The following is a 26,977-nucleotide window of genomic DNA, read 5'->3' on the forward strand; positions in this document are numbered from 1 at the left end:
ATGGGTCCCAAGACATTGACAATGAAGACATAAGATTACCGTGACTTTTCGTCAAACGCCATATGAATGGCGTGGCATTAAAGTTCATCAACTCGCCGTGAAACACGAAATTGCTGTAACTTCAGTGTTCATGATTCTATCTCTCTCAAACTACATGTGTGTAACAACAGCCCCCCCCTGAAGATATTCATATGGTTTTAAGAAATGGGCGTGGCAAAAAAACTGACCAGCGCCCCCTATAGGGCAACCCCGGCACTACGATGGCCGACATTTATACAAATCTATCGGGACATGTGTCGTTTCATAACAAACAAAAAAATATCTTGGATAGGTATGCTTGACCAAACAGGGAGGCCGCCATTTTGGATTAAGTGGCCATTTTTTTTCCATATTCCACATTTATACTTGATGCACTTGTCCCAGGGCTTTCATCAGATTTACTTCAAATTAAGATCAGTGCCATCACAACAAGATGGAGATAAAAAGTGATTAAGAGATTGACCTTTCGTCACACCGTGTGACCGTGGCGTGGCGTCTTGAGTTTGATTAAACGCCATCAAAACACGAGGTTCTGTATCTCGGACATACATTGTCCAATCGAGTCCAAACTAGACATGTAAGACAAGGGTGCCATCTTGATGACATCTACACAGAAATTATGACTTGAAATTACAGCGCCCCCTGGTGGCTACAGGAAGTGACATGTTTTATACTTTGATGAACTGCTCCTGGCTGATTTACAATATACAGCTCAAATCAGATCAGTCAAGTCATTAGATCATGGTCAGAATTGTGACGTTTCCTCAAACCGTGTAAACATTGATGTGCGGCGAATGATTTTCCTTCGCCAAAGGACACGATGTTATCATAACTCCACTGTGCATTGTCCTATCACTACAAAACGTCTGTCACATGGTCAGAGTCCAAGCCTGAACAGCTCTATGTGTCAATATTTCCTCAGTGTCATAGCGCCACCTACTGATTCGCCAGGAAACAGGAAGTACTTTGTTAATCCACTCTGCATTATCCAACCGGCTCCAAACTACTGACCTATGATCACAATCCTGAATAGAACAGCTCCATATATGAATATTAGTTCAGGATCATAGCGCCACCTATTGATCAGTGTGAAAATTAAGTTGCGGAAACATTGTCCAATTGACACAAAATTTCTCACGCTACATCAGAGCGCCTACTTGAACAGATCTATATGTCTGTGCGTAATAATAGTGATGGCGCCACCTACTGGCAAACCTACTGCCGCAGAGCGCAAAACGCATGCAACGTGGAGAAGTGCATGCTCGATCGATGATGTGCGCTTGGTCATCGATCGCTCTCTCCACCGACCGCAACAGGCTTCAACGTGCGGGTGCTCGGGCCCGCAAGTGCTACAACGTAGCCCTAGTTATTATTATTATTATTATTATTTCCCTTTGGGGGGCTTTTTCAGGGTCTAGACATGCTCAAAAAGTTATGAAACTTTGCAGGAAATTCAAGGTCTGCGGATATTTTAGTATTCTGGAGTAATTGGAATTGGGCGTGGCAAAATGGCTCTACAGCGCCCCCTGGAACCAGCCCCTAGGTTTCCACATAACGAATTTTCATCAAAATCTGGATATAGGTGTATCGTGACCAGTCATGAAAAAAAGTCTCATGGAGCATTATGAAAAACGCAACAGGAAGTCCGCCATTTTGCTTTTAGTGGCCATTTTGGCAATATCCCACATTTTTACTTTTACGTACTTGTCCCAGGGCTTTCATCAGATCAACTTCAAATTCAGATGAGTGTCATCACAACAAGATGGAGATAAAAAATGATTGAGGGATTTTTTTTTTATCACACCGTGTGACCGTGGCATGGCGTTAAAAATTGGTTACACGCCATCAAAACACGGGCATCTGTATCTCGGACATACATGTTCCAATCAAGTCCAAACTAGACATGTAAGACAATAGTCCCCGCCTGATGACATCTATGCATAAATGATGACTTAAAACCGCAGCGCCCCCTGGTGGCAACAGGAAATGTCTTGTTTTTTGCTTGTCTTACACTTGGATGAATTTCTCCTCATCCACTGACCTCAACCATGTCAAACTGTATCAAATGGGTCCCAAGACATTGACAATGAAGACATAAGATTACCGTGACTTTTCGTCAAACGCCATATGAATGGCGTGGCATTAAAGTTCATCAACTCGCCGTGAAACACGAAATTGCTGTAACTTCAGTGTTCATGATTCTATCTCTCTCAAACTACATGTGTGTAACAACAGCCCCCCCCTGAAGATATTCATATGGTTTTAAGAAATGGGCGTGGCAAAAAAACTGACCAGCGCCCCCTATAGGGCAACCCCGGCACTACGATGGCCGACATTTATACAAATCTATCGGGACATGTGTCGTTTCATAACAAACAAAAAAATATCTTGGATAGGTATGCTTGACCAAACAGGGAGGCCGCCATTTTGGATTAAGTGGCCATTTTTTTTCCATATTCCACATTTTTACTTGATGCACTTGTCCCAGGGCTTTCATCAGATTAACTTCAAATTAAGATCAGTGCCATCACAACAAGATGGAGATAAAAAGTGATTAAGAGATTGACCTTTCGTCACACCGTGTGACCGTGGCGTGGCGTCTTGAGTTTGATTAAACGCCATCAAAACACGAGGTTCTGTATCTCGGACATACATTGTCCAATCGAGTCCAAACTAGACATGTAAGACAAGGGTGCCATCCTGATGACATCTACACAGAAATTATGACTTGAAATTACAGCGCCCCCTGGTGGCTACAGGAAGTGACATGTTTTATACTTTGATGAACTGCTCCTGGCTGATTTACAATATACAGCTCAAATCAGATCAGTCAAGTCATTAGATCATGGTCAGAATTGTGACGTTTCCTCAAACCGTGTAAACATTGATGTGCGGCGAAGGATTTTCCTTCGCCAAAGGACACGATGTTATCATAACTCCACTGTGCATTGTCCTATCACTACAAAACTTCTGTCACATGGTCAGAGTACAAGCCTGAACAGCTCTATGTGTCAATATTTCCTCAGTGTCATAGCGCCACCTACTGATTCGCCAGGAAGCAGGAAGTACTTTGTTAATCCACTCTGCATTATCCAACCGGCTCCAAACTACTGACCTATGATCACAATCCTGAATAGAACAGCTCCATATATGAATATTAGTTCAGGATCATAGCGCCACCTATTGATCAGTGTGAAAATTAAGTTGCGGAAACATTGTCCAATTGACACAAAATTTCTCACGCTACATCAGAGCGCCTACTTGAACAGATCTATATGTCTGTGCGTTATAATAGTGATGGCGCCACCTACTGGCAAACCTACTGCCGCAGAGCGCAAAACGCATGCAACGTGGAGAAGTGCATGCTCGATCGATGATGTGCGCTTGGTCATCGATCGCTCTCTCCACCGACCGCAACAGGCTTCAACGTGCGGGTGCTCGGGCCCGCAAGTGCTACAACGTAGCCCTAGTTATTATTATTATTATTATTATTATTTCCCTTTGGGGGGCTTTTTCAGGGTCTAGACATGCTCAAAAAGTTATGAAACTTTGCAGGAAATTCAAGGTCTGCGGATATTTTAGTATTCTGGAGTAATTGGAATTGGGCGTGGCAAAATGGCTCTACAGCGCCCCCTGGAACCAGCCCCTAGGTTTCCACATAACGAATTTTCATCAAAATCTGGATATAGGTGTATCGTGACCAGTCATGAAAAAAAGTCTCATGGAGCATTATGAAAAACGCAACAGGAAGTCCGCCATTTTGCTTTTAGTGGCCATTTTGGCAATATCCCACATTTTTACTTTTACGTACTTGTCCCAGGGCTTTCATCAGATCAACTTCAAATTCAGATGAGTGTCATCACAACAAGATGGAGATAAAAAATGATTGAGGGATTTTTTTTTTATCACACCGTGTGACCGTGGCATGGCGTTAAAAATTGGTTACACGCCATCAAAACACGGGCATCTGTATCTCGGACATACATGTTCCAATCAAGTCCAAACTAGACATGTAAGACAATAGTCCCCGCCTGATGACATCTATGCATAAATGATGACTTAAAACCGCAGCGCCCCCTGGTGGCAACAGGAAATGTCTTGTTTTTTGCTTGTCTTACACTTGGATGAATTTCTCCTCATCCACTGACCTCAACCATGTCAAACTGTATCAAATGGGTCCCAAGACATTGACAATGAAGACATAAGATTACCGTGACTTTTCGTCAAACGCCATATGAATGGCGTGGCATTAAAGTTCATCAACTCGCCGTGAAACACGAAATTGCTGTAACTTCAGTGTTCATGATTCTATCTCTCTCAAACTACATGTGTGTAACAACAGCCCCCCCCTGAAGATATTCATATGGTTTTAAGAAATGGGCGTGGCAAAAAAACTGACCAGCGCCCCCTATAGGGCAACCCCGGCACTACGATGGCCGACATTTATACAAATCTATCGGGACATGTGTCGTTTCATAACAAACAAAAAAATATCTTGGATAGGTATGCTTGACCAAACAGGGAGGCCGCCATTTTGGATTAAGTGGCCATTTTTTTTCCATATTCCACATTTTTACTTGATGCACTTGTCCCAGGGCTTTCATCAGATTAACTTCAAATTAAGATCAGTGCCATCACAACAAGATGGAGATAAAAAGTGATTAAGAGATTGACCTTTCGTCACACCGTGTGACCGTGGCGTGGCGTCTTGAGTTTGATTAAACGCCATCAAAACACGAGGTTCTGTATCTCGGACATACATTGTCCAATCGAGTCCAAACTAGACATGTAAGACAAGGGTGCCATCCTGATGACATCTACACAGAAATTATGACTTGAAATTACAGCGCCCCCTGGTGGCTACAGGAAGTGACATGTTTTATACTTTGATGAACTGCTCCTGGCTGATTTACAATATACAGCTCAAATCAGATCAGTCAAGTCATTAGATCATGGTCAGAATTGTGACGTTTCCTCAAACCGTGTAAACATTGATGTGCGGCGAAGGATTTTCCTTCGCCAAAGGACACGATGTTATCATAACTCCACTGTGCATTGTCCTATCACTACAAAACTTCTGTCACATGGTCAGAGTACAAGCCTGAACAGCTCTATGTGTCAATATTTCCTCAGTGTCATAGCGCCACCTACTGATTCGCCAGGAAGCAGGAAGTACTTTGTTAATCCACTCTGCATTATCCAACCGGCTCCAAACTACTGACCTATGATCACAATCCTGAATAGAACAGCTCCATATATGAATATTAGTTCAGGATCATAGCGCCACCTATTGATCAGTGTGAAAATTAAGTTGCGGAAACATTGTCCAATTGACACAAAATTTCTCACGCTACATCAGAGCGCCTACTTGAACAGATCTATATGTCTGTGCGTTATAATAGTGATGGCGCCACCTACTGGCAAACCTACTGCCGCAGAGCGCAAAACGCATGCAACGTGGAGAAGTGCATGCTCGATCGATGATGTGCGCTTGGTCATCGATCGCTCTCTCCACCGACCGCAACAGGCTTCAACGTGCGGGTGCTCGGGCCCGCAAGTGCTACAACGTAGCCCTAGTTATTAGGGCCCGAGCACCGAATGGTGAGAGGCCCTATTGAATCTGTAAGGATTTTTATTATTAGGGCCCGAGCACCGAATGGTGAGAGGCCCTATTGAATCTGTAAGGATTTTTATTATTATTATTATTATTATTATTATTATTATTATTATTTCCCTTTGGGGGGCTTTTTCAGGGTCTAGACATGCTCAAAAAGTTATGAAACTTTGCAGGAAATTCAAGGTCTGCGGATATTTTAGTATTCTGGAGTAATTGGAATTGGGCGTGGCAAAATGGCTCTACAGCGCCCCCTGGAACCAGCCCCTAGGTTTCCACATAACGGATTTTCATCAAAATCTGGATATAGGTGTATCGTGACCAGTCATGAAAAAAAGTCTCATGGAGCATTATGAAAAACGCAACAGGAAGTCCGCCATTTTGCTTTTAGTGGCCATTTTGGCAATATCCCACATTTTTACTTTTACGTACTTGTCCCAGGGCTTTCATCAGATCAACTTCAAATTCAGATGAGTGTCATCACAACAAGATGGAGATAAAAAATGATTGAGGGATTTTTTTTTTATCACACCGTGTGACCGTGGCATGGCGTTAAAAATTGGTTACACGCCATCAAAACACGGGCATCTGTATCTCGGACATACATGTTCCAATCAAGTCCAAACTAGACATGTAAGACAATAGTCCCCGCCTGATGACATCTATGCATAAATGATGACTTAAATCCGCAGCGCCCCCTGGTGGCAACAGGAAATGTCTTGTTTTTTGCTTGTCTTACACTTGGATGAATTTCTCCTCATCCACTGACCTCAACCATGTCAAACTGTATCAAATGGGTCCCAAGACATTGACAATGAAGACATAAGATTACCGTGACTTTTCGTCAAACGCCATATGAATGGCGTGGCATTAAAGTTCATCAACTCGCCGTGAAACACGAAATTGCTGTAACTTCAGTGTTCATGATTCTATCTCTCTCAAACTACATGTGTGTAACAACAGGCCCCCCCTGAAGATATTCATATGGTTTTAAGAAATGGGCGTGGCAAAAAAACTGACCAGCGCCCCCTATAGGGCAACCCCGGCACTACGATGGCCGACATTTATACAAATCTATCGGGACATGTGTCGTTTCATAACAAACAAAAAAATATCTTGGATAGGTATGCTTGACCAAACAGGGAGGCCGCCATTTTGGATTAAGTGGCCATTTTTTTTCCATATTCCACATTTTTACTTGATGCACTTGTCCCAGGGCTTTCATCAGATTAACTTCAAATTAAGATCAGTGCCATCACAACAAGATGGAGATAAAAAGTGATTAAGAGATTGACCTTTCGTCACACCGTGTGACCGTGGCGTGGCGTCTTGAGTTTGATTAAACGCCATCAAAACACGAGGTTCTGTATCTCGGACATACATTGTCCAATCGAGTCCAAACTAGACATGTAAGACAAGGGTGCCATCCTGATGACATCTACACAGAAATTATGACTTGAAATTACAGCGCCCCCTGGTGGCTACAGGAAGTGACATGTTTTATACTTTGATGAACTGCTCCTGGCTGATTTACAATATACAGCTCAAATCAGATCAGTCAAGTCATTAGATCATGGTCAGAATTGTGACGTTTCCTCAAACCGTGTAAACATTGATGTGCGGCGAAGGATTTTCCTTCGCCAAAGGACACGATGTTATCATAACTCCACTGTGCATTGTCCTATCACTACAAAACTTCTGTCACATGGTCAGAGTACAAGCCTGAACAGCTCTATGTGTCAATATTTCCTCAGTGTCATAGCGCCACCTACTGATTCGCCAGGAAGCAGGAAGTACTTTGTTAATCCACTCTGCATTATCCAACCGGCTCCAAACTACTGACCTATGATCACAATCCTGAATAGAACAGCTCCATATATGAATATTAGTTCAGGATCATAGCGCCACCTATTGATCAGTGTGAAAATTAAGTTGCGGAAACATTGTCCAATTGACACAAAATTTCTCACGCTACATCAGAGCGCCTACTTGAACAGATCTATATGTCTGTGCGTTATAATAGTGATGGCGCCACCTACTGGCAAACCTACTGCCGCAGAGCGCAAAACGCATGCAACGTGGAGAAGTGCATGCTCGATCGATGATGTGCGCTTGGTCATCGATCGCTCTCTCCACCGACCGCAACAGGCTTCAACGTGCGGGTGCTCGGGCCCGCAAGTGCTACAACGTAGCCCTAGTTATTAGGGCCCGAGCACCGAATGGTGAGAGGCCCTATTGAATCTGTAAGGATTTTTATTATTAGGGCCCGAGCACCGAATGGTGAGAGGCCCTATTGAATCTGTAAGGATTTTTATTATTATTATTATTATTATTATTATTATTATTATTATTTCCCTTTGGGGGGCTTTTTCAGGGTCTAGACATGCTCAAAAAGTTATGAAACTTTGCAGGAAATTCAAGGTCTGCGGATATTTTAGTATTCTGGAGTAATTGGAATTGGGCGTGGCAAAATGGCTCTACAGCGCCCCCTGGAACCAGCCCCTAGGTTTCCACATAACGGATTTTCATCAAAATCTGGATATAGGTGTATCGTGACCAGTCATGAAAAAAAGTCTCATGGAGCATTATGAAAAACGCAACAGGAAGTCCGCCATTTTGCTTTTAGTGGCCATTTTGGCAATATCCCACATTTTTACTTTTACGTACTTGTCCCAGGGCTTTCATCAGATCAACTTCAAATTCAGATGAGTGTCATCACAACAAGATGGAGATAAAAAATGATTGAGGGATTTTTTTTTTATCACACCGTGTGACCGTGGCATGGCGTTAAAAATTGGTTACACGCCATCAAAACACGGGCATCTGTATCTCGGACATACATGTTCCAATCAAGTCCAAACTAGACATGTAAGACAATAGTCCCCGCCTGATGACATCTATGCATAAATGATGACTTAAATCCGCAGCGCCCCCTGGTGGCAACAGGAAATGTCTTGTTTTTTGCTTGTCTTACACTTGGATGAATTTCTCCTCATCCACTGACCTCAACCATGTCAAACTGTATCAAATGGGTCCCAAGACATTGACAATGAAGACATAAGATTACCGTGACTTTTCGTCAAACGCCATATGAATGGCGTGGCATTAAAGTTCATCAACTCGCCGTGAAACACGAAATTGCTGTAACTTCAGTGTTCATGATTCTATCTCTCTCAAACTACATGTGTGTAACAACAGGCCCCCCCTGAAGATATTCATATGGTTTTAAGAAATGGGCGTGGCAAAAAAACTGACCAGCGCCCCCTATAGGGCAACCCCGGCACTACGATGGCCGACATTTATACAAATCTATCGGGACATGTGTCGTTTCATAACAAACAAAAAAATATCTTGGATAGGTATGCTTGACCAAACAGGGAGGCCGCCATTTTGGATTAAGTGGCCATTTTTTTTCCATATTCCACATTTTTACTTGATGCACTTGTCCCAGGGCTTTCATCAGATTAACTTCAAATTAAGATCAGTGCCATCACAACAAGATGGAGATAAAAAGTGATTAAGAGATTGACCTTTCGTCACACCGTGTGACCGTGGCGTGGCGTCTTGAGTTTGATTAAACGCCATCAAAACACGAGGTTCTGTATCTCGGACATACATTGTCCAATCGAGTCCAAACTAGACATGTAAGACAAGGGTGCCATCCTGATGACATCTACACAGAAATTATGACTTGAAATTACAGCGCCCCCTGGTGGCTACAGGAAGTGACATGTTTTATACTTTGATGAACTGCTCCTGGCAGATTTACAATATACAGCTCAAATCAGATCAGTCAAGTCATTAGATCATGGTCAGAATTGTGACGTTTCCTCAAACCGTGTAAACATTGATGTGCGGCGAAGGATTTTCCTTCGCCAAAGGACACGATGTTATCATAACTCAACTGTGCATTGTCCTATCACTACAAACTTCTGTCACATGGTCAGAGTCCAAGCCTGAACAGCTCTATGTGTCAATATTTCCTCAGTGTCATAGCGCCACCTACTGATTCGCCAGGAAACAGGAAGTACTTTGTTAATCCACTCTGCATTATCCAACCGGCTCCAAACTACTGACCTATGATCACAATCCTGAATAGAACAGCTCCATATATGAATATTAGTTCAGGATCATAGCGCCACCTATTGATCAGTGTGAAAATTAAGTTGCGGAAACATTGTCCAATTGACACAAAATTTCTCACGCTACATCAGAGCGCCTACTTGAACAGATGTATATGTCTGTGCGTAATAATAGTGATGGCGCCACCTACTGGCAAACCTACTGCCGCAGAGCGCAAAACGCATGCAACGTGGAGAAGTGCATGCTCGATCGATGATGTGCGCTTGGTCATCGATCGCTCTCTCCACCGACCGCAACAGGCTTCAACGTGCGGGTGCTCGGGCCCGCAAGTGCTACAACGTAGCCCTAGTTATTATTATTATTATTATTATTAGGGCCCGAGCACCGAATGGTGAGAGGCCCTATTGAATCTGTAAGGATTTTTATTATTATTATTAGGGCCCGAGCACCGAATGGTGAGAGGCCCTATTGAATCTGTAAGGATTTTTATTATTATTATTATTATTATTATTATTTCCCTTTGGGGGGCTTTTTCAGGGTCTAGACATGCTCAAAAAGTTATGAAACTTTGCAGGAAATTCAAGGTCTGCGGATATTTTAGTATTCTGGAGTAATTGGAATTGGGCGTGGCAAAATGGCTCTACAGCGCCCCCTGGAACCAGCCCCTAGGTTTCCACATAACGGATTTTCATCAAAATCTGGATATAGGTGTATCGTGACCAGTCATGAAAAAAAGTCTCATGGAGCATTATGAAAAACGCAACAGGAAGTCCGCCATTTTGCTTTTAGTGGCCATTTTGGCAATATCCCACATTTTTACTTTTACGTACTTGTCCCAGGGCTTTCATCAGATCAACTTCAAATTCAGATGAGTGTCATCACAACAAGATGGAGATAAAAAATGATTGAGGGATTTTTTTTTTATCACACCGTGTGACCGTGGCATGGCGTTAAAAATTGGTTACACGCCATCAAAACACGGGCATCTGTATCTCGGACATACATGTTCCAATCAAGTCCAAACTAGACATGTAAGACAATAGTCCCCGCCTGATGACATCTATGCATAAATGATGACTTAAAACCGCAGCGCCCCCTGGTGGCAACAGGAAATGTCTTGTTTTTTGCTTGTCTTACACTTGGATGAATTTCTCCTCATCCACTGACCTCAACCATGTCAAACTGTATCAAATGGGTCCCAAGACATTGACAATGAAGACATAAGATTACCGTGACTTTTCGTCAAACGCCATATGAATGGCGTGGCATTAAAGTTCATCAACTCGCCGTGAAACACGAAATTGCTGTAACTTCAGTGTTCATGATTCTATCTCTCTCAAACTACATGTGTGTAACAACAGCCCCCCCCTGAAGATATTCATATGGTTTTAAGAAATGGGCGTGGCAAAAAAACTGACCAGCGCCCCCTATAGGGCAACCCCGGCACTACGATGGCCGACATTTATACAAATCTATCGGGACATGTGTCGTTTCATAACAAACAAAAAAATATCTTGGATAGGTATGCTTGACCAAACAGGGAGGCCGCCATTTTGGATTAAGTGGCCATTTTTTTTCCATATTCCACATTTTTACTTGATGCACTTGTCCCAGGGCTTTCATCAGATTAACTTCAAATTAAGATCAGTGCCATCACAACAAGATGGAGATAAAAAGTGATTAAGAGATTGACCTTTCGTCACACCGTGTGACCGTGGCGTGGCGTCTTGAGTTTGATTAAACGCCATCAAAACACGAGGTTCTGTATCTCGGACATACATTGTCCAATCGAGTCCAAACTAGACATGTAAGACAAGGGTGCCATCCTGATGACATCTACACAGAAATTATGACTTGAAATTACAGCGCCCCCTGGTGGCTACAGGAAGTGACATGTTTTATACTTTGATGAACTGCTCCTGGCTGATTTACAATATACAGCTCAAATCAGATCAGTCAAGTCATTAGATCATGGTCAGAATTGTGACGTTTCCTCAAACCGTGTAAACATTGATGTGCGGCGAAGGATTTTCCTTCGCCAAAGGACAAGATGTTATCATAACTCCACTGTGCATTGTCCTATCACTACAAAACTTTTGTCACATGGTCAGAGTCCAAGCCTGAACAGCTCTATGTGTCAATATTTCCTCAGTGTCATAGCGCCACCTACTGATTCGCCAGGAAACAGGAAGTACTTTGTTAATCCACTCTGCATTATCCAACCGGCTCCAAACTACTGACCTATGATCACAATACTGATCTGAACAGCTCCACATATAAATATTAGTTCAGGGTCATAGCGCCACCTACTGATCAGTGTGAAAATTAAGTTGTGTTAACATTGTCCAATTGACACAAAATTGCTCACGCTACATCAGAGCGCCTACATGAACAGATATATATGTCTGTGCGTAATAATAGTGATGGCGCCACCTACTGGCAAACCTACTGCCGCAGAGCGCAAAACGCATGCAACGTGGAGAAGTGCATGCTCGATCGATGATGTGCGCTTGGTCATCGATCGCTCTCTCCACCGACCGCAACAGGCTTCAACGTGCGGGTGCTCGGGCCCGCAAGTGCTACAACGTAGCCCTAGTTATTATTATTATTATTATTATTATTATTATTATTTCCCTTTGGGGGGCTTTTTCAGGGTCTAGACATGCTCAAAAAGTTATGAAACTTTGCAGGAAATTCAAGGTCTGCGGATATTTTAGTATTCTGGAGTAATTGGAATTGGGCGTGGCAAAATGGCTCTACAGCGCCCCCTGGAACCAGCCCCTAGGTTTCCACATAACGGATTTTCATCAAAATCTGGATATAGGTGTATCGTGACCAGTCATGAAAAAAAGTCTCATGGAGCATTATGAAAAACACAACAGGAAGTCCGCCATTTTGCTTTTAGTGGCCATTTTGGCAATATCCCACATTTTTACTTTTACGTACTTGTCCCAGGGCTTTCATCAGATCAACTTCAAATTCAGATGAGTGTCATCACAACAAGATGGAGATAAAAAATGATTGAGGGATTTTTTTTTTATCACACCGTGTGACCGTGGCATGGCGTTAAAAATTGGTTACACGCCATCAAAACACGGGCATCTGTATCTCGGACATACATGTTCCAATCAAGTCCAAACTAGACATGTAAGACAATAGTCCCCGCCTGATGACATCTATGCATAAATGATGACTTAAAACCGCAGCGCCCCCTGGTGGCAACAGGAAATGTCTTGTTTTTTGCTTGTCTTACACTTGGATGAATTTCTCCTCATCCACTGACCTCAACCATGTCAAACTGTATCAAATGGGTCCCAAGACATTGACAATGAAGACATAAGATTACCGTGACTTTTCGTCAAACGCCATATGAATGGCGTGGCATTAAAGTTCATCAACTCGCCGTGAAACACGAAATTGCTGTAACTTCAGTGTTCATGATTCTATCTCTCTCAAACTACATGTGTGTAACAACAGCCCCCCCCTGAAGATATTCATATGGTTTTAAGAAATGGGCGTGGCAAAAAAACTGACCAGCGCCCCCTATAGGGCAACCCCGGCACTACGATGGCCGACATTTATACAAATCTATCGGGACATGTGTCGTTTCATAACAAACAAAAAAATATCTTGGATAGGTATGCTTGACCAAACAGGGAGGCCGCCATTTTGGATTAAGTGGCCATTTTTTTTCCATATTCCACATTTTTACTTGATGCACTTGTCCCAGGGCTTTCATCAGATTAACTTCAAATTAAGATCAGTGCCATCACAACAAGATGGAGATAAAAAGTGATTAAGAGATTGACCTTTCGTCACACCGTGTGACCGTGGCGTGGCGTCTTGAGTTTGATTAAACGCCATCAAAACACGAGGTTCTGTATCTCGGACATACATTGTCCAATTGAGTCCAAACTAGACATGTAAGACAAGGGTGCCATCCTGATGACATCTACACAGAAATTATGACTTGAAATTACAGCGCCCCCTGGTGGCTACAGGAAGTGACATGTTTTATACTTTGATGAACTGCTCCTGGCTGATTTACAATATACAGCTCAAATCACATCAGTCAAGTCATTAGATCATGGTCAGAATTGTGACGTTTCCTCAAACCGTGTAAACATTGATGTGCGGCGAAGGATTTTCCTTCGCAAAAGGACACGATGTTATCATAACTCCACTGTGCATTGTCCTATCACTACAAAACTTCTGTCACATGGTCAGAGTCCAAGCCTGAACAGCTCTATGTGTCAATATTTCCTCAGTGTCATAGCGCCACCTACTGATTCGCCAGGAAACAGGAAGTACTTTGTTAATCCACTCTGCATTATCCAACCGGCTCCAAACTACTGACCTATGATCACAATCCTGAATAGAACAGCTCCATATATGAATATTAGTTCAGGATCATAGCGCCACCTATTGATCAGTGTGAAAATTAAGTTGCGGAAACATTGTCCAATTGACACAAAATTTCTCACGCTACATCAGAGCGCCTACATGAACAGATATATATGTCTGTGCGTAATAATAGTGATGGCGCCACCTACTGGCAAACCTACTGCCGCAGAGCGCAAAACGCATGCAACGTGGAGAAGTGCATGCTCGATCGATGATGTGCGCTTGCTCATCGATCGCTCTCTCCACCGACCGCAACAGGCTTCAACGTGCGGGTGCTCGGGCCCGCAAGTGCTACAACGTAGCCCTAGTTATTATTATTATTTCCCTTTGGGGGGCTTTTTCAGGGTCTAGACATGCTCAAAAAGTTATGAAACTTTGCAGGAAATTCAAGGTCTGCGGATATTTTAGTATTCTGGAGTAATTGGAATTGGGCGTGGCAAAATGGCTCTACAGCGCCCCCTGGAACCAGCCCCTAGGTTTCCACATAACGGATTTTCATCAAAATCTGGATATAGGTGTATCGTGACCAGTCATGAAAAAAAGTCTCATGGAGCATTATGAAAAACGCAACAGGAAGTCCGCCATTTTGCTTTTAGTGGCCATTTTGGCAATATCCCACATTTTTACTTTTACGTACTTGTCCCAGGGCTTTCATCAGATCAACTTCAAATTCAGATGAGTGTCATCACAACAAGATGGAGATAAAAAATGATTGAGGGATTTTTTTTTTATCACACCGTGTGACCGTGGCATGGCGTTAAAAATTGGTTACACGCCATCAAAACACGGGCATCTGTATCTCGGACATACATGTTCCAATCAAGTCCAAACTAGACATGTAAGACAATAGTCCCCGCCTGATGACATCTATGCATAAATGATGACTTAAAACCGCAGCGCCCCCTGGTGGCAACAGGAAATGTCTTGTTTTTTGCTTGTCTTACACTTGGATGAATTTCTCCTCATCCACTGACCTCAACCATGTCAAACTGTATCAAATGGGTCCCAAGACATTGACAATGAAGACATAAGATTACCGTGACTTTTCGTCAAACGCCATATGAATGGCGTGGCATTAAAGTTCATCAACTCGCCGTGAAACACGAAATTGCTGTAACTTCAGTGTTCATGATTCTATCTCTCTCAAACTACATGTGTGTAACAACAGCCCCCCCTGAAGATATTCATATGGTTTTAAGAAATGGGCGTGGCAAAAAAACTGACCAGCGCCCCCTATAGGGCAACCCCGGCACTACGATGGCCGACATTTATACAAATCTATCGGGACATGTGTCGTTTCATAACAAACAAAAAAATATCTTGGATAGGTATGCTTGACCAAACAGGGAGGCCGCCATTTTGGATTAAGTGGCCATTTTTTTTCCATATTCCACATTTTTACTTGATGCACTTGTCCCAGGGCTTTCATCAGATTAACTTCAAATTAAGATCAGTGCCATCACAACAAGATGGAGATAAAAAGTGATTAAGAGATTGACCTTTCGTCACACCGTGTGACCGTGGCGTGGCGTCTTGAGTTTGATTAAACGCCATCAAAACACGAGGTTCTGTATCTCGGACATACATTGTCCAATCGAGTCCAAACTAGACATGTAAGACAAGGGTGCCATCCTGATGACATCTACACAGAAATTATGACTTGAAATTACAGCGCCCCCTGGTGGCTACAGGAAGTGACATGTTTTATACTTTGATGAACTGCTCCTGGCTGATTTACAATATACAGCTCAAATCAGATCAGTCAAGTCATTAGATCATGGTCAGCATTGTGACGTTTCCTCAAACCGTGTAAACATTGATGTGCGGCGAAGGATTTTCCTTCGCCAAAGGACACGATGTTATCATAACTCCACTGTGCATTGTCCTATCACTACAAAACTTCTGTCACATGTTCAGAGTCCAAGCCTGAACAGCTCTATGTGTCAATATTTCCTCAGTGTCATAGCGCCACCTACTGATTCGCCAGGAAACAGGAAGTACTTTGTTAATCCACTCTGCATTATCCAACCGGCTCCAAACTACTGACCTATGATCACAATACTGATCTGAACAGCTCCACATATAAATATTAGTTCAGGGTCATAGCGCCACCTACTGATCAGTGTGAAAATTAAGTTGTGTTAACATTGTCCAATTGACACAAAATTGCTCACGCTACATCAGAGCGCCTACATGAACAGATATATATGTCTGTGCGTAATAATAGTGATGGCGCCACCTACTGGCAAACCTACTGCCGCAGAGCGCAAAACGCATGCAACGTGGAGAAGTGCATGCTCGATCGATGATGTGCGCTTGGTCATCGATCGCTCTCTCCACCGACCGCAACAGGCTTCAACGTGCGGGTGCTCGGGCCCGCAAGTGCTACAACGTAGCCCTAGTTATTAGGGCCCGAGCACCGAATGGTGAGAGGCCCTATTGAATCTGTAAGGATTTTTATTATTATTATTAGGGCCCGAGCACCGAATGGTGAGAGGCCCTATTGAATCTGTAAGGATTTTTATTATTATTATTATTATTATTATTATTATTATTATTATTTCCCTTTGGGGGGCTTTTTCAGGGTCTAGACATGCTCAAAAAGTTATGAAACTTTGCAGGAAATTCAAGGTCTGCGGATATTTTAGTATTCTGGAGTAATTGGAATTGGGTGTGGCAAAATGGCTCTACAGCGCCCCCTGGAACCAGCCCCTAGGTTTCCACATAACGGATTTTCATCAAAATCTGGATATAGGTGTATCGTGACCAGTCATGAAAAAAAGTCTCATGGAGCATTATGAAAAACGCAACAGGAAGTCCGCCATTTTGCTTTTAGTGGCCATTTTGGCAATATCCCACATTTTTACTTTTACGTACTTGTCCCAGGGCTTTCATCAGATCAACTTCAAATTCAGATGAGTGTCATCACAACAAGATGGAGATAAAAAATGATTGAGGGATTTTTTTTTTATCACACCGTGTGACCGTGGCATGGCGTTAAAAATTGGTTACACGCCATCAAAACACGGGCATCTGTATCTCGGACATACATGTTCCAATCAAGTCCAAACTAGACATGTAAGACAATAGTCCCCGCCTGATGACATCTATGCATAAATGATGACTTAAAACCGCAGCGCCCCCTGGTGGCAACAGGAAATGTCTTGTTTTTTGCTTGTCTTACACTTGGATGAATTTCTCCTCATCCACTGACCTCAACCATGTCAAACTGTATCAAATGGGTCCCAAGACATTGACAACGAAGACATAAGATTACCGTGACTTTTCGTCAAACGCCATATGAATGGCGTGGCATTAAAGTTCATCAACTCGCCGTGAAACACGAAATTGCTGTAACTTCAGTGTTCATGATTCTATCTCTCTCAAACTACATGTGTGTAACAACAGCCCCCCCCTGAAGATATTCATATGGTTTTAAGAAATGGGCGTGGCAAAAAAACTGACCAGCGCCCCCTATAGGGCAACCCCGGCACTACGATGGCCGACATTTATACAAATCTATCGGGACATGTGTCGTTTCATAACAAACAAAAAAATATCTTGGATAGGTATGCTTGACCAAACAGGGAGGCCGCCATTTTGGATTAAGTGGCCATTTTTTTTCCATATTCCACATTTTTACTTGATGCACTTGTCCCAGGGCTTTCATCAGATTAACTTCAAATTAAGATCAGTGCCATCACAACAAGATGGAGATAAAAAGTGATTAAGAGATTGACCTTTCGTCACACCGTGTGACCGTGGCGTGGCGTCTTGAGTTTGATTAAACGCCATCAAAACACGAGGTTCTGTATCTCGGACATACATTGTCCAATCGAGTCCAAACTAGACATGTAAGACAAGGGTGCCATCCTGATGACATCTACACAGAAATTATGACTTGAAATTACAGTGCCCCCTGGTGGCTACAGGAAGTGACATGTTTTATACTTTGATGAACTGCTCCTGGCTGATTTACAATATACAGCTCAAATCAGATCAGTCAAGTCATTAGATCATGGTCAGAATTGTGACGTTTCCTCAAACCGTGTAAACATTGATGTGCGGCGAAGGATTTTCCTTCGCCAAAGGACAAGATGTTATCATAACTCCACTGTGCATTGTCCTATCACTACAAAACTTCTGTCACATGGTCAGAGTCCAAGCCTGAACAGCTCTATGTGTCAATATTTCCTCAGTGTCATAGCGCCACCTACTGATTCGCCAGGAAACAGGAAGTACTTTGTTAATCCACTCTGCATTATCCAACCGGCTCCAAACTACTTACCTATGATCACAATAATGATCTGAACAGCTCCACATATAAATATTAGTTCAGGGTCATAGCGCCACCTACTGATCAGTGTGAAAATTAAGTTGTGTTAACATTGTCCAATTGACACAAAATTGCTCACGCTACATCAGAGCGCCTACATGAACAGATATATATGTCTGTGCGTAATAATAGTGATGGCGCCACCTACTGGCAAACCTACTGCCGCAGAGCGCAAAACGCATGCAACGTGGAGAAGTGCATGCTCGATCGATGATGTGCGCTTGGTCATCGATCGCTCTCTCCACCGACCGCAACAGGCTTCAACGTGCGGGTGCTCGGGCCCGCAAGTGCTACAACGTAGCCCTAGTTATTATTATTATTATTATTATTATTATTTCCCTTTGGGGGGCTTTTTCAGGGTCTAGACATGCTCAAAAAGTTATGAAACTTTGCAGGAAATTCAAGGTCTGCGGATATTTTAGTATTCTGGAGTAATTGGAATTGGGCGTGGCAAAATGGCTCTACAGCGCCCCCTGGAACCAGCCCCTAGGTTTCCACATAACGGATTTTCATCAAAATCTGGATATAGGTGTATCGTGACCAGTCATGAAAAAAAGTCTCATGGAGCATTATGAAAAACGCAACAGGAAGTCCGCCATTTTGCTTTTAGTGGCCATTTTGGCAATATCCCACATTTTTACTTTTACGTACTTGTCCCAGGGCTTTCATCAGATCAACTTCAAATTCAGATGAGTGTCATCACAACAAGATGGAGATAAAAAATGATTGAGGGATTTTTTTTTTATCACACCGTGTGACCGTGGCATGGCGTTAAAAATTGGTTACACGCCATCAAAACACGGGCATCTGTATCTCGGACATACATGTTCCAATCAAGTCCAAACTAGACATGTAAGACAATAGTCCCCGCCTGATGACATCTATGCATAAATGATGACTTAAAACCGCAGCGCCCCCTGGTGGCAACAGGAAATGTCTTGTTTTTTGCTTGTCTTACACTTGGATGAATTTCTCCTCATCCACTGACCTCAACCATGTCAAACTGTATCAAATGGGTCCCAAGACATTGACAATGAAGACATAAGATTACCGTGACTTTTCGTCAAACGCCATATGAATGGCATGGCATTAAAGTTCATCAACTCGCCGTGAAACACGAAATTGCTGTAACTTCAGTGTTCATGATTCTATCTCTCTCAAACTACATGTGTGTAACAACAGCCCCCCCCTGAAGATATTCATATGGTTTTAAGAAATGGGCGTGGCAAAAAAACTGACCAGCGCCCCCTATAGGGCAACCCCGGCACTACGATGGCCGACATTTATACAAATCTATCGGGACATGTGTCGTTTCATAACAAACAAAAAAATATCTTGGATAGGTATGCTTGACCAAACAGAGAGGCCGCCATTTTGGATTAAGTGGCCATTTTTTTTCCATATTCCACATTTTTACTTGATGCACTTGTCCCAGGGCTTTCATCAGATTAACTTCAAATTAAGATCAGTGCCATCACAACAAGATGGAGATAAAAAGTGATTAAGAGATTGACATTTCGTCACACCGTGTGACCGTGGCGTGGCGTCTTGAGTTTGATTAAACGCCATCAAAACACGAGGTTCTGTATCTCGGACATACATTGTCCAATCGAGTCCAAACTAGACATGTAAGACAAGGGTGCCATCCTGATGACATCTACACAGAAATTATGACTTGAAATTACAGCGCCCCCTGGTGGCTACAGGAAGTGACATGTTTTATACTTTGATGAACTGCTCCTGGCTGATTTACAATATACAGCTCAAATCAGATCAGTCAAGTCATTAGATCATGGTCAGAATTGTGACGTTTCCTCAAACCGTGTAAACATTGATGTGCGGCGAAGGATTTTCCTTCGCCAAAGGACACGATGTTATCATAACTCCACTGTGCATTGTCCTATCACTACCAAACTTCTGTCACATGGTCAGAGTCCAAGCCTGAACAGCTCTATGTGTCAATATTTCCTCAGTGTCATAGCGCCACCTACTGATTCGCCAGGAAACAGGAAGTACTTTGTTAATCCACTCTGCATTATCCAACCGGCTCCAAACTACTGACCTATGATCACAATACTGATCTGAACAGCTCCACATATAAATATTAGTTCAGGGTCATAGCGCCACCTACTGATCAGTGTGAAAATTAAGTTGCGGAAACATTGTCCAATTGACACAAAATTGCTCACGCTACATCAGAGCGCCTACATGAACAGATATATATGTCTGTGCGTAATAATAGTGATGGCGCCACCTACTGGCAAACCTACTGCCGCAGAGCGCAAAACGCATGCAACGTGGAGAAGTGCATGCTCGATCGATGATGTGCGCTTGGTCATCGATCGCTCTCTCCACCGACCGCAACAGGCTTCAACGTGCGGGTGCTCGGGCCCGCAAGTGCTACAACGTAGCCCTAGTTAGGGCCCGAGCACCGAATGGTGAGAGGCCCTATTGAATCTGTAAGGATTTTTATTATTATTATTATTATTATTTCCCTTTGGGGGGCTTTTTCAGGGTCTAGACATGCTCAAAAAGTTATGAAACTTTGCAGGAAATTCAAGGTCTGCGGATATTTTAGTATTCTGGAGTAATTGGAATTGGGCGTGGCAAAATGGCTCAACAGCGCCCCCTGGAACCAGCCCCTAGGTTTCCACATAACGGATTTTCATCAAAATCTGGATATAGGTGTATCGTGACCAGTCATGAAAAAAAGTCTCATGGAGCATTATGAAAAACGCAACAGGAAGTCCGCCATTTTGCTTTTAGTGGCCATTTTGGCAATATCCCACATTTTTACTTTTACGTACTTGTCCCAGGGCTTTCATCAGATCAACTTCAAATTCAGATGAGTGTCATCACAACAAGATGGAGATAAAAAATGATTGAGGGATTTTTTTTTTATCACACCGTGTGACCGTGGCATGGCGTTAAAAATTGGTTACACGCCATCAAAACACGGGCATCTGTATCTCGGACATACATGTTCCAATCAAGTCCAAACTAGACATGTAAGACAATAGTCCCCGCCTGATGACATCTATGCATAAATGATGACTTAAAACCGCAGCGCCCCCTGGTGGCAACAGGAAATGTCTTGTTTTTTGCTTGTCTTACACTTGGATGAATTTCTCCTCATCCACTGACCTCAACCATGTCAAACTGTATCAAATGGGTCCCAAGACATTGACAATGAAGACATAAGATTACCGTGACTTTTCGTCAAACGCCATATGAATGGCGTGGCATTAAAGTTCATCAACTCGCCGTGAAACACGAAATTGCTGTAACTTCAGTGTTCATGATTCTATCTCTCTCAAACTACATGTGTGTAACAACAGCCCCCCCCTGAAGATATTCATATGGTTTTAAGAAATGGGCGTGGCAAAAAAACTGACCAGCGCCCCCTATAGGGCAACCCCGATACTACGATGGCCGACATTTATACAAATCTATCGGGACATGTGTCATTTCATAACAAACAAAAAAATATCTTTGATAGGTATGCTTGACCAAACAGGGAGGCCGCCATTTTGGATTAAGTGGCCATTTTTTTTCCATATTCCACATTTTTACTTGATGCACTTGTCCCAGGGCTTTCATCAGATTAACTTCAAATTAAGATCAGTGCCATCACAACAAGATGGAGATAAAAAGTGATTAAGAGATTGACCTTTCGTCACACCGTGTGACCGTGGCGTGGCGTCTTGAGTTTGATTAAACGCCATCAAAACACGAGGTTCTGTATCTCGGACATACATTGTCCAATCGAGTCCAAACTAGACATGCAAGACAAGGGTGCCATCCTGATGACATCTACACAGAAATTATGACTTGAAATTACAGCGCCCCCTGGTGGCTACAGGAAGTGACATGTTTTATACTTTGATGAACTGCTCCTGGCTGCTTTAAGATATACAGCTCAAATGAACTCAGTCAAGTCATTGAATCAAGGTCAGAATTGTGACATTTCCTCAAACCATGTAAACATTGATGTTTGGCGAAGGATCATCCTTCGCCAAAGGACACGATGCTTTCATAATTACACTGTGCATTGTCCTATCACTACCAAACTTCTGTCACATGATAAGAGTACAAGCCTGAACAGCTCTATGTGTCAATTTTTCCTCAGTGTCATAGCGCCACCTACTGATTCACCAGGAAACAGGAAGTACTTTGTTAATCCACTCTGCATTATCCAACCGGCTCCAAACTACTGACCTATGATCACAATACTGATCTGAACAGCTCCACATATAAATATTAGTTCAGGGTCATAGCGCCACCTACTGATCAGTGTGAAAATTAAGTTGTGTTAACATTGTCCAATTGACACAAAATTGCTCACGCTACATCAGAGCGCCTACATGAACAGATATAAATGTCTATGCGTAATAATAGTGATGGCGCCACCTACTGGCAAACCTACTGCCGCAGAGCGCAAAACGCATGCAATGTGGAGAAGTGCATGCTCGATCGATGATGTGCGCTTGGTCATCGATCGCTCTCTCCACCGACCGCAACAGGCTTCAACGTGCGGGTGCTCGGGCCCGCAAGTGCTACAACGTAGCCCTAGTTATTATTATTTCCCTTTGGGGGGCTTTTTCAGGGTCTAGACATGCTCAAAAAGTTATGAAACTTTGCAGGAAATTCAAGGTCTGCGGATATTTTAGTATTCTGGAGTAATTGGAATTGGGCGTGGCAAAATGGCTCTACAGCGCCCCCTGGAACCAGCCCCTAGGTTTCCACATAACAGATTTTCATCAAAATCTGGATATAGGTGTATCGTGACCAGTCATGAAAAAAAGTCTCATGGAGCATTATGAAAAACACAACAGGAAGTCCGCCATTTTGCTTTTAGTGGCCATTTTGGCAATATCCCACATTTTTACTTTTACGTACTTGTCCCAGGGCTTTCATCAGATCAACTTCAAATTCAGATGAGTGTCATCACAACAAGATGGAGATAAAAAATGATTGAGGGATTTTTTTTTTATCACACCGTGTGACCGTGGCATGGCGTTAAAAATTGGTTACACGCCATCAAAACACGGGCATCTGTATCTCGGACATACATGTTCCAATCAAGTCCAAACTAGACATGTAAGACAATAGTCCCCGCCTGATGACATCTATGCATAAATGATGACTTAAAACCGCAGCGCCCCCTGGTGGCAACAGGAAATGTCTTGTTTTTTGCTTGTCTTACACTTGGATGAATTCCTCCTCATCCACTGACCTCAACCATGTCAAACTGTATCAAATGGGTCCCAAGACATTGACAATGAAGACATAAGATTACCGTGACTTTTCGTCAAACGCCATATGAATGGCGTGGCATTAAAGTTCATCAACTCGCCGTGAAACACGAAATTGCTGTAACGTCAGTGTTCATGATTCTATCTCTCTCAAACTACATGTGTGTAACAACAGCCCCCCCCTGAAGATATTCATATGGTTTTAAGAAATGGGCGTGGCAAAAAAACTGACCAGCGCCCCCTATAGGGCAACCCCGGCACTACGATGGCTGACATTTATACAAATCTATCGGGACATGTGTCGTTTCATAACAAACAAAAAAATATCTTGGATAGGTATGCTTGACCAAACAGGGAGGCCGCCATTTTGGATTAAGTGGCCATTTTTTTTCCATATTCCACATTTTTACTTGATGCACTTGTCCCAGGGCTTTCATCAGATTAACTTCAAATTAAGATCAGTGCCATCACAACAAGATGGAGATAAAAAGTGATTAAGAGATTGACCTTTCGTCACACCGTGTGACCGTGGCGTGGCGTCTTGAGTTTGATTAAACGCCATCAAAACACGAGGTTCTGTATCTCGGACATACATTGTCCAATCGAGTCCAAACTAGACATGTAAGACAAGGGTGCCATCCTGATGACATCTACACAGAAATTATGACTTGAAATTACAGCGCCCCCTGGTGGCTACAGGAAGTGACATGTTTTATACTTTGATGAACTGCTCCTGGCTGATTTACAATATACAGCTCAAATAAGATCAGTCAAGTCATTAGATCATGGTCAGAATTGTGACGTTTCCTCAAACCGTGTAAACATTGATGTGCGGCGAAGGATTTTCCTTCGCCAAAGGACACGATGTTATCATAACTCCACTGTGCATTGTCCTATCACTACAAAACTTCTGTCACATGGTCAGAGTCCAAGCCTGAACAGCTCTATGTGTCAATATTTCCTCAGTGTCATAGCGCCACCTACTGATTCGCCAGGAAACAGGAAGTACTTTGTTAATCCACTCTGCATTATCCAACCAGCTCCAAACTACTGACCTATGATCACAATCCTGAATAGAACAGCTCCATATATGAATATTAGTTCAGGATCATAGCGCCACCTATTGATCAGTGTGAAAATTAAGTTGCGGAAACATTGTCCAATTGACACAAAATTGCTCACGCTACATCAGAGCGCCTACATGAACAGATATATATGTCTGTGCGTAATAATAGTGATGGCGCCACCTACTGGCAAACCTACTGCCGCAGAGCGCAAAACGCATGCAAAGTGGAGAAGTGCATGCTCGATCGATGATGTGCGCTTGGTCATCGATCGCTCTCTCCACCGACCGCAACAGGCTTCAACGTGCGGGTGCTCGGGCCCGCAAGTGCTACAACGTAGCCCTAGTTTTCAATTATATTTGCACTGGTATTTATGAAGCAGACCCAAGGTGCATGTGTTCATGATTCTACGTCGTAGAGAGGAATTTGTCACATATGTTTTGTCTGTTTTGTCCACAGAGTGAAAGCTTACTCTCTCCCACCTATCTACAGATTCTCCAAGCAAAATGGAAACGTAAGAACTGCTTTCATTTTGCAGAGATTATTTAGATCATTAACAAAGCCTTTTAAATTGAGCAATATTCCCTCACACATTTTTTTAACGGGGTGGAGCTGTAGTTCACAAACAAGACCAGAGTTTACTGTTTTCAGATAATGAGGGGTTGAAAAGAAAGATAGAAACACACTTCCCCAGCTCTGGCCAGTTCAGATTTGTTAACGCCTCACTTAAGAGTTTTACATAAACAGATGTAGAAACATTAACCAGAAAACCTTTTAATCTCAAAGGGAGGTGGCTCCTGATATTTTGTGCAGCCGCTGTTTAATTTCCATAATATGCATAACTCTTTATTTGTCATTCATCAACTGACTAGACTTCCACTTTTCCCAGAGCAAGTCCATAGTCCGGTGCAGTGATAGCAGAGATGGAGATTTCAAGGCGTCCCCTCCGGGCCACAATGGAAACAGCAAGGAACACCTGTCGTCCATCGTCAGAGAAATCTCTCAAGCCAGACTCTTCTCTCTCAGGAAGAAGAGGAGCGGACAGAGCATGACCCTCACCGTCTCTGACAACGGTAATTTAAGATCAGTGTATGCAGAGTCGTTGAACAAAAAAACACTGGGATAGATAAGCAAAAACTGAAATGTGTCTGTTTGGAAGAATATGTGGAAAAGAAATTCCATAATGTTAAACCATTTTAGTGTGGTTGCGTTGGCAAAGAAAAAAATCCATCTTTGTGTTGCAGCACGCTGACGTCATCAGGGTGAGAAGAAGCGCATAGTGAACGAGCCTTATTGGCATGGGAGATATCAGGAAATTACATTATAGCTCATAAAAGACAGAAATTAGAGGAAAAATAACAAATAGACGACAGACATAACACAATACAACTGCACTGGTGCATTTCTCTAAAGAGCTCTGGTTTAATTAGCTGGCAAATATGTATATTCACATAACAATTATATTCCATATCAATACAGAAATCATTCCTAACGATTACTTGTACTTTCTGCAGCTCCTTTTCTGTCACCACACAGACGGATGAAATAGGCTTGGATGTGATGTGCTGACATTTAAAAAAATCAAGTGTCCTCACAACTATAGAGAGATCAATGAGTGTGTGTGCGTCTGTGCGTGTCTGTGCATGTGTGTGCGTGTGTGTGCGTGTGTGCATGTGCGTGTGTGGGTGCGTGGCTGTTTATGAATCCATGATGAATTGAATATCCAGGTGGGCGTGTGCATACAAGTGTGATTGCATGTGCTCGTGCAATTTCAGAAGATGAGTGTAAGGCTTAAAAAAAAGCATTTTCCCTGCAACACAACAACGACAACATGACACTGACACACACTGTAGTAATTTGCTCCCCGGTTATAATGTCTGTATGTCTGAATTGTCTTTTGTCATAAATAATTCCGAAAGCATGCGGCCCAAACAGGGCTGTAGAACCGACAGGATTAGAAACTATAGAGACATGATGTAATGCATGCGCTTTGAAATCTTATGTAACCTGCTGCCTTCTTAAATGCCCACACAGTGGCGCTGTTGCGCTGCACAAACTCCAGTCGGAAATATTGAAAGTAGGTCTTGTATGATGACATTACCCACTATTACAAGAAACACATTACGTCACCTTCTGGGCTAGTGATCAATGTGTTTTCACATCCAGCTGAAAACTCTTTACT

General features: G+C 42.8%; 1 protein-coding gene across 1 annotated transcript in view; it reads left to right on the forward strand.

Annotated features, from left to right (window-relative positions):
- The window catches only part of LOC133965076 (doublecortin domain-containing protein 2-like), a 53,719-nt gene that overhangs the window by 13,043 nt on the left and 13,699 nt on the right, over positions 1-26,977 (forward strand). Inside the window, exons 6-7 of the mRNA XM_062399472.1 lie at positions 25,255-25,309; positions 25,685-25,868. Of these exons, the coding sequence (XP_062255456.1) occupies positions 25,255-25,309; positions 25,685-25,868 (239 nt within the window). The remainder of the gene's footprint in view (positions 1-25,254; positions 25,310-25,684; positions 25,869-26,977) is intronic.

Source organism: Platichthys flesus, chromosome 11, assembly GCF_949316205.1.
Source record: "Platichthys flesus chromosome 11, fPlaFle2.1, whole genome shotgun sequence".
NCBI lineage: Eukaryota > Metazoa > Chordata > Actinopteri > Pleuronectiformes > Pleuronectidae > Platichthys > Platichthys flesus.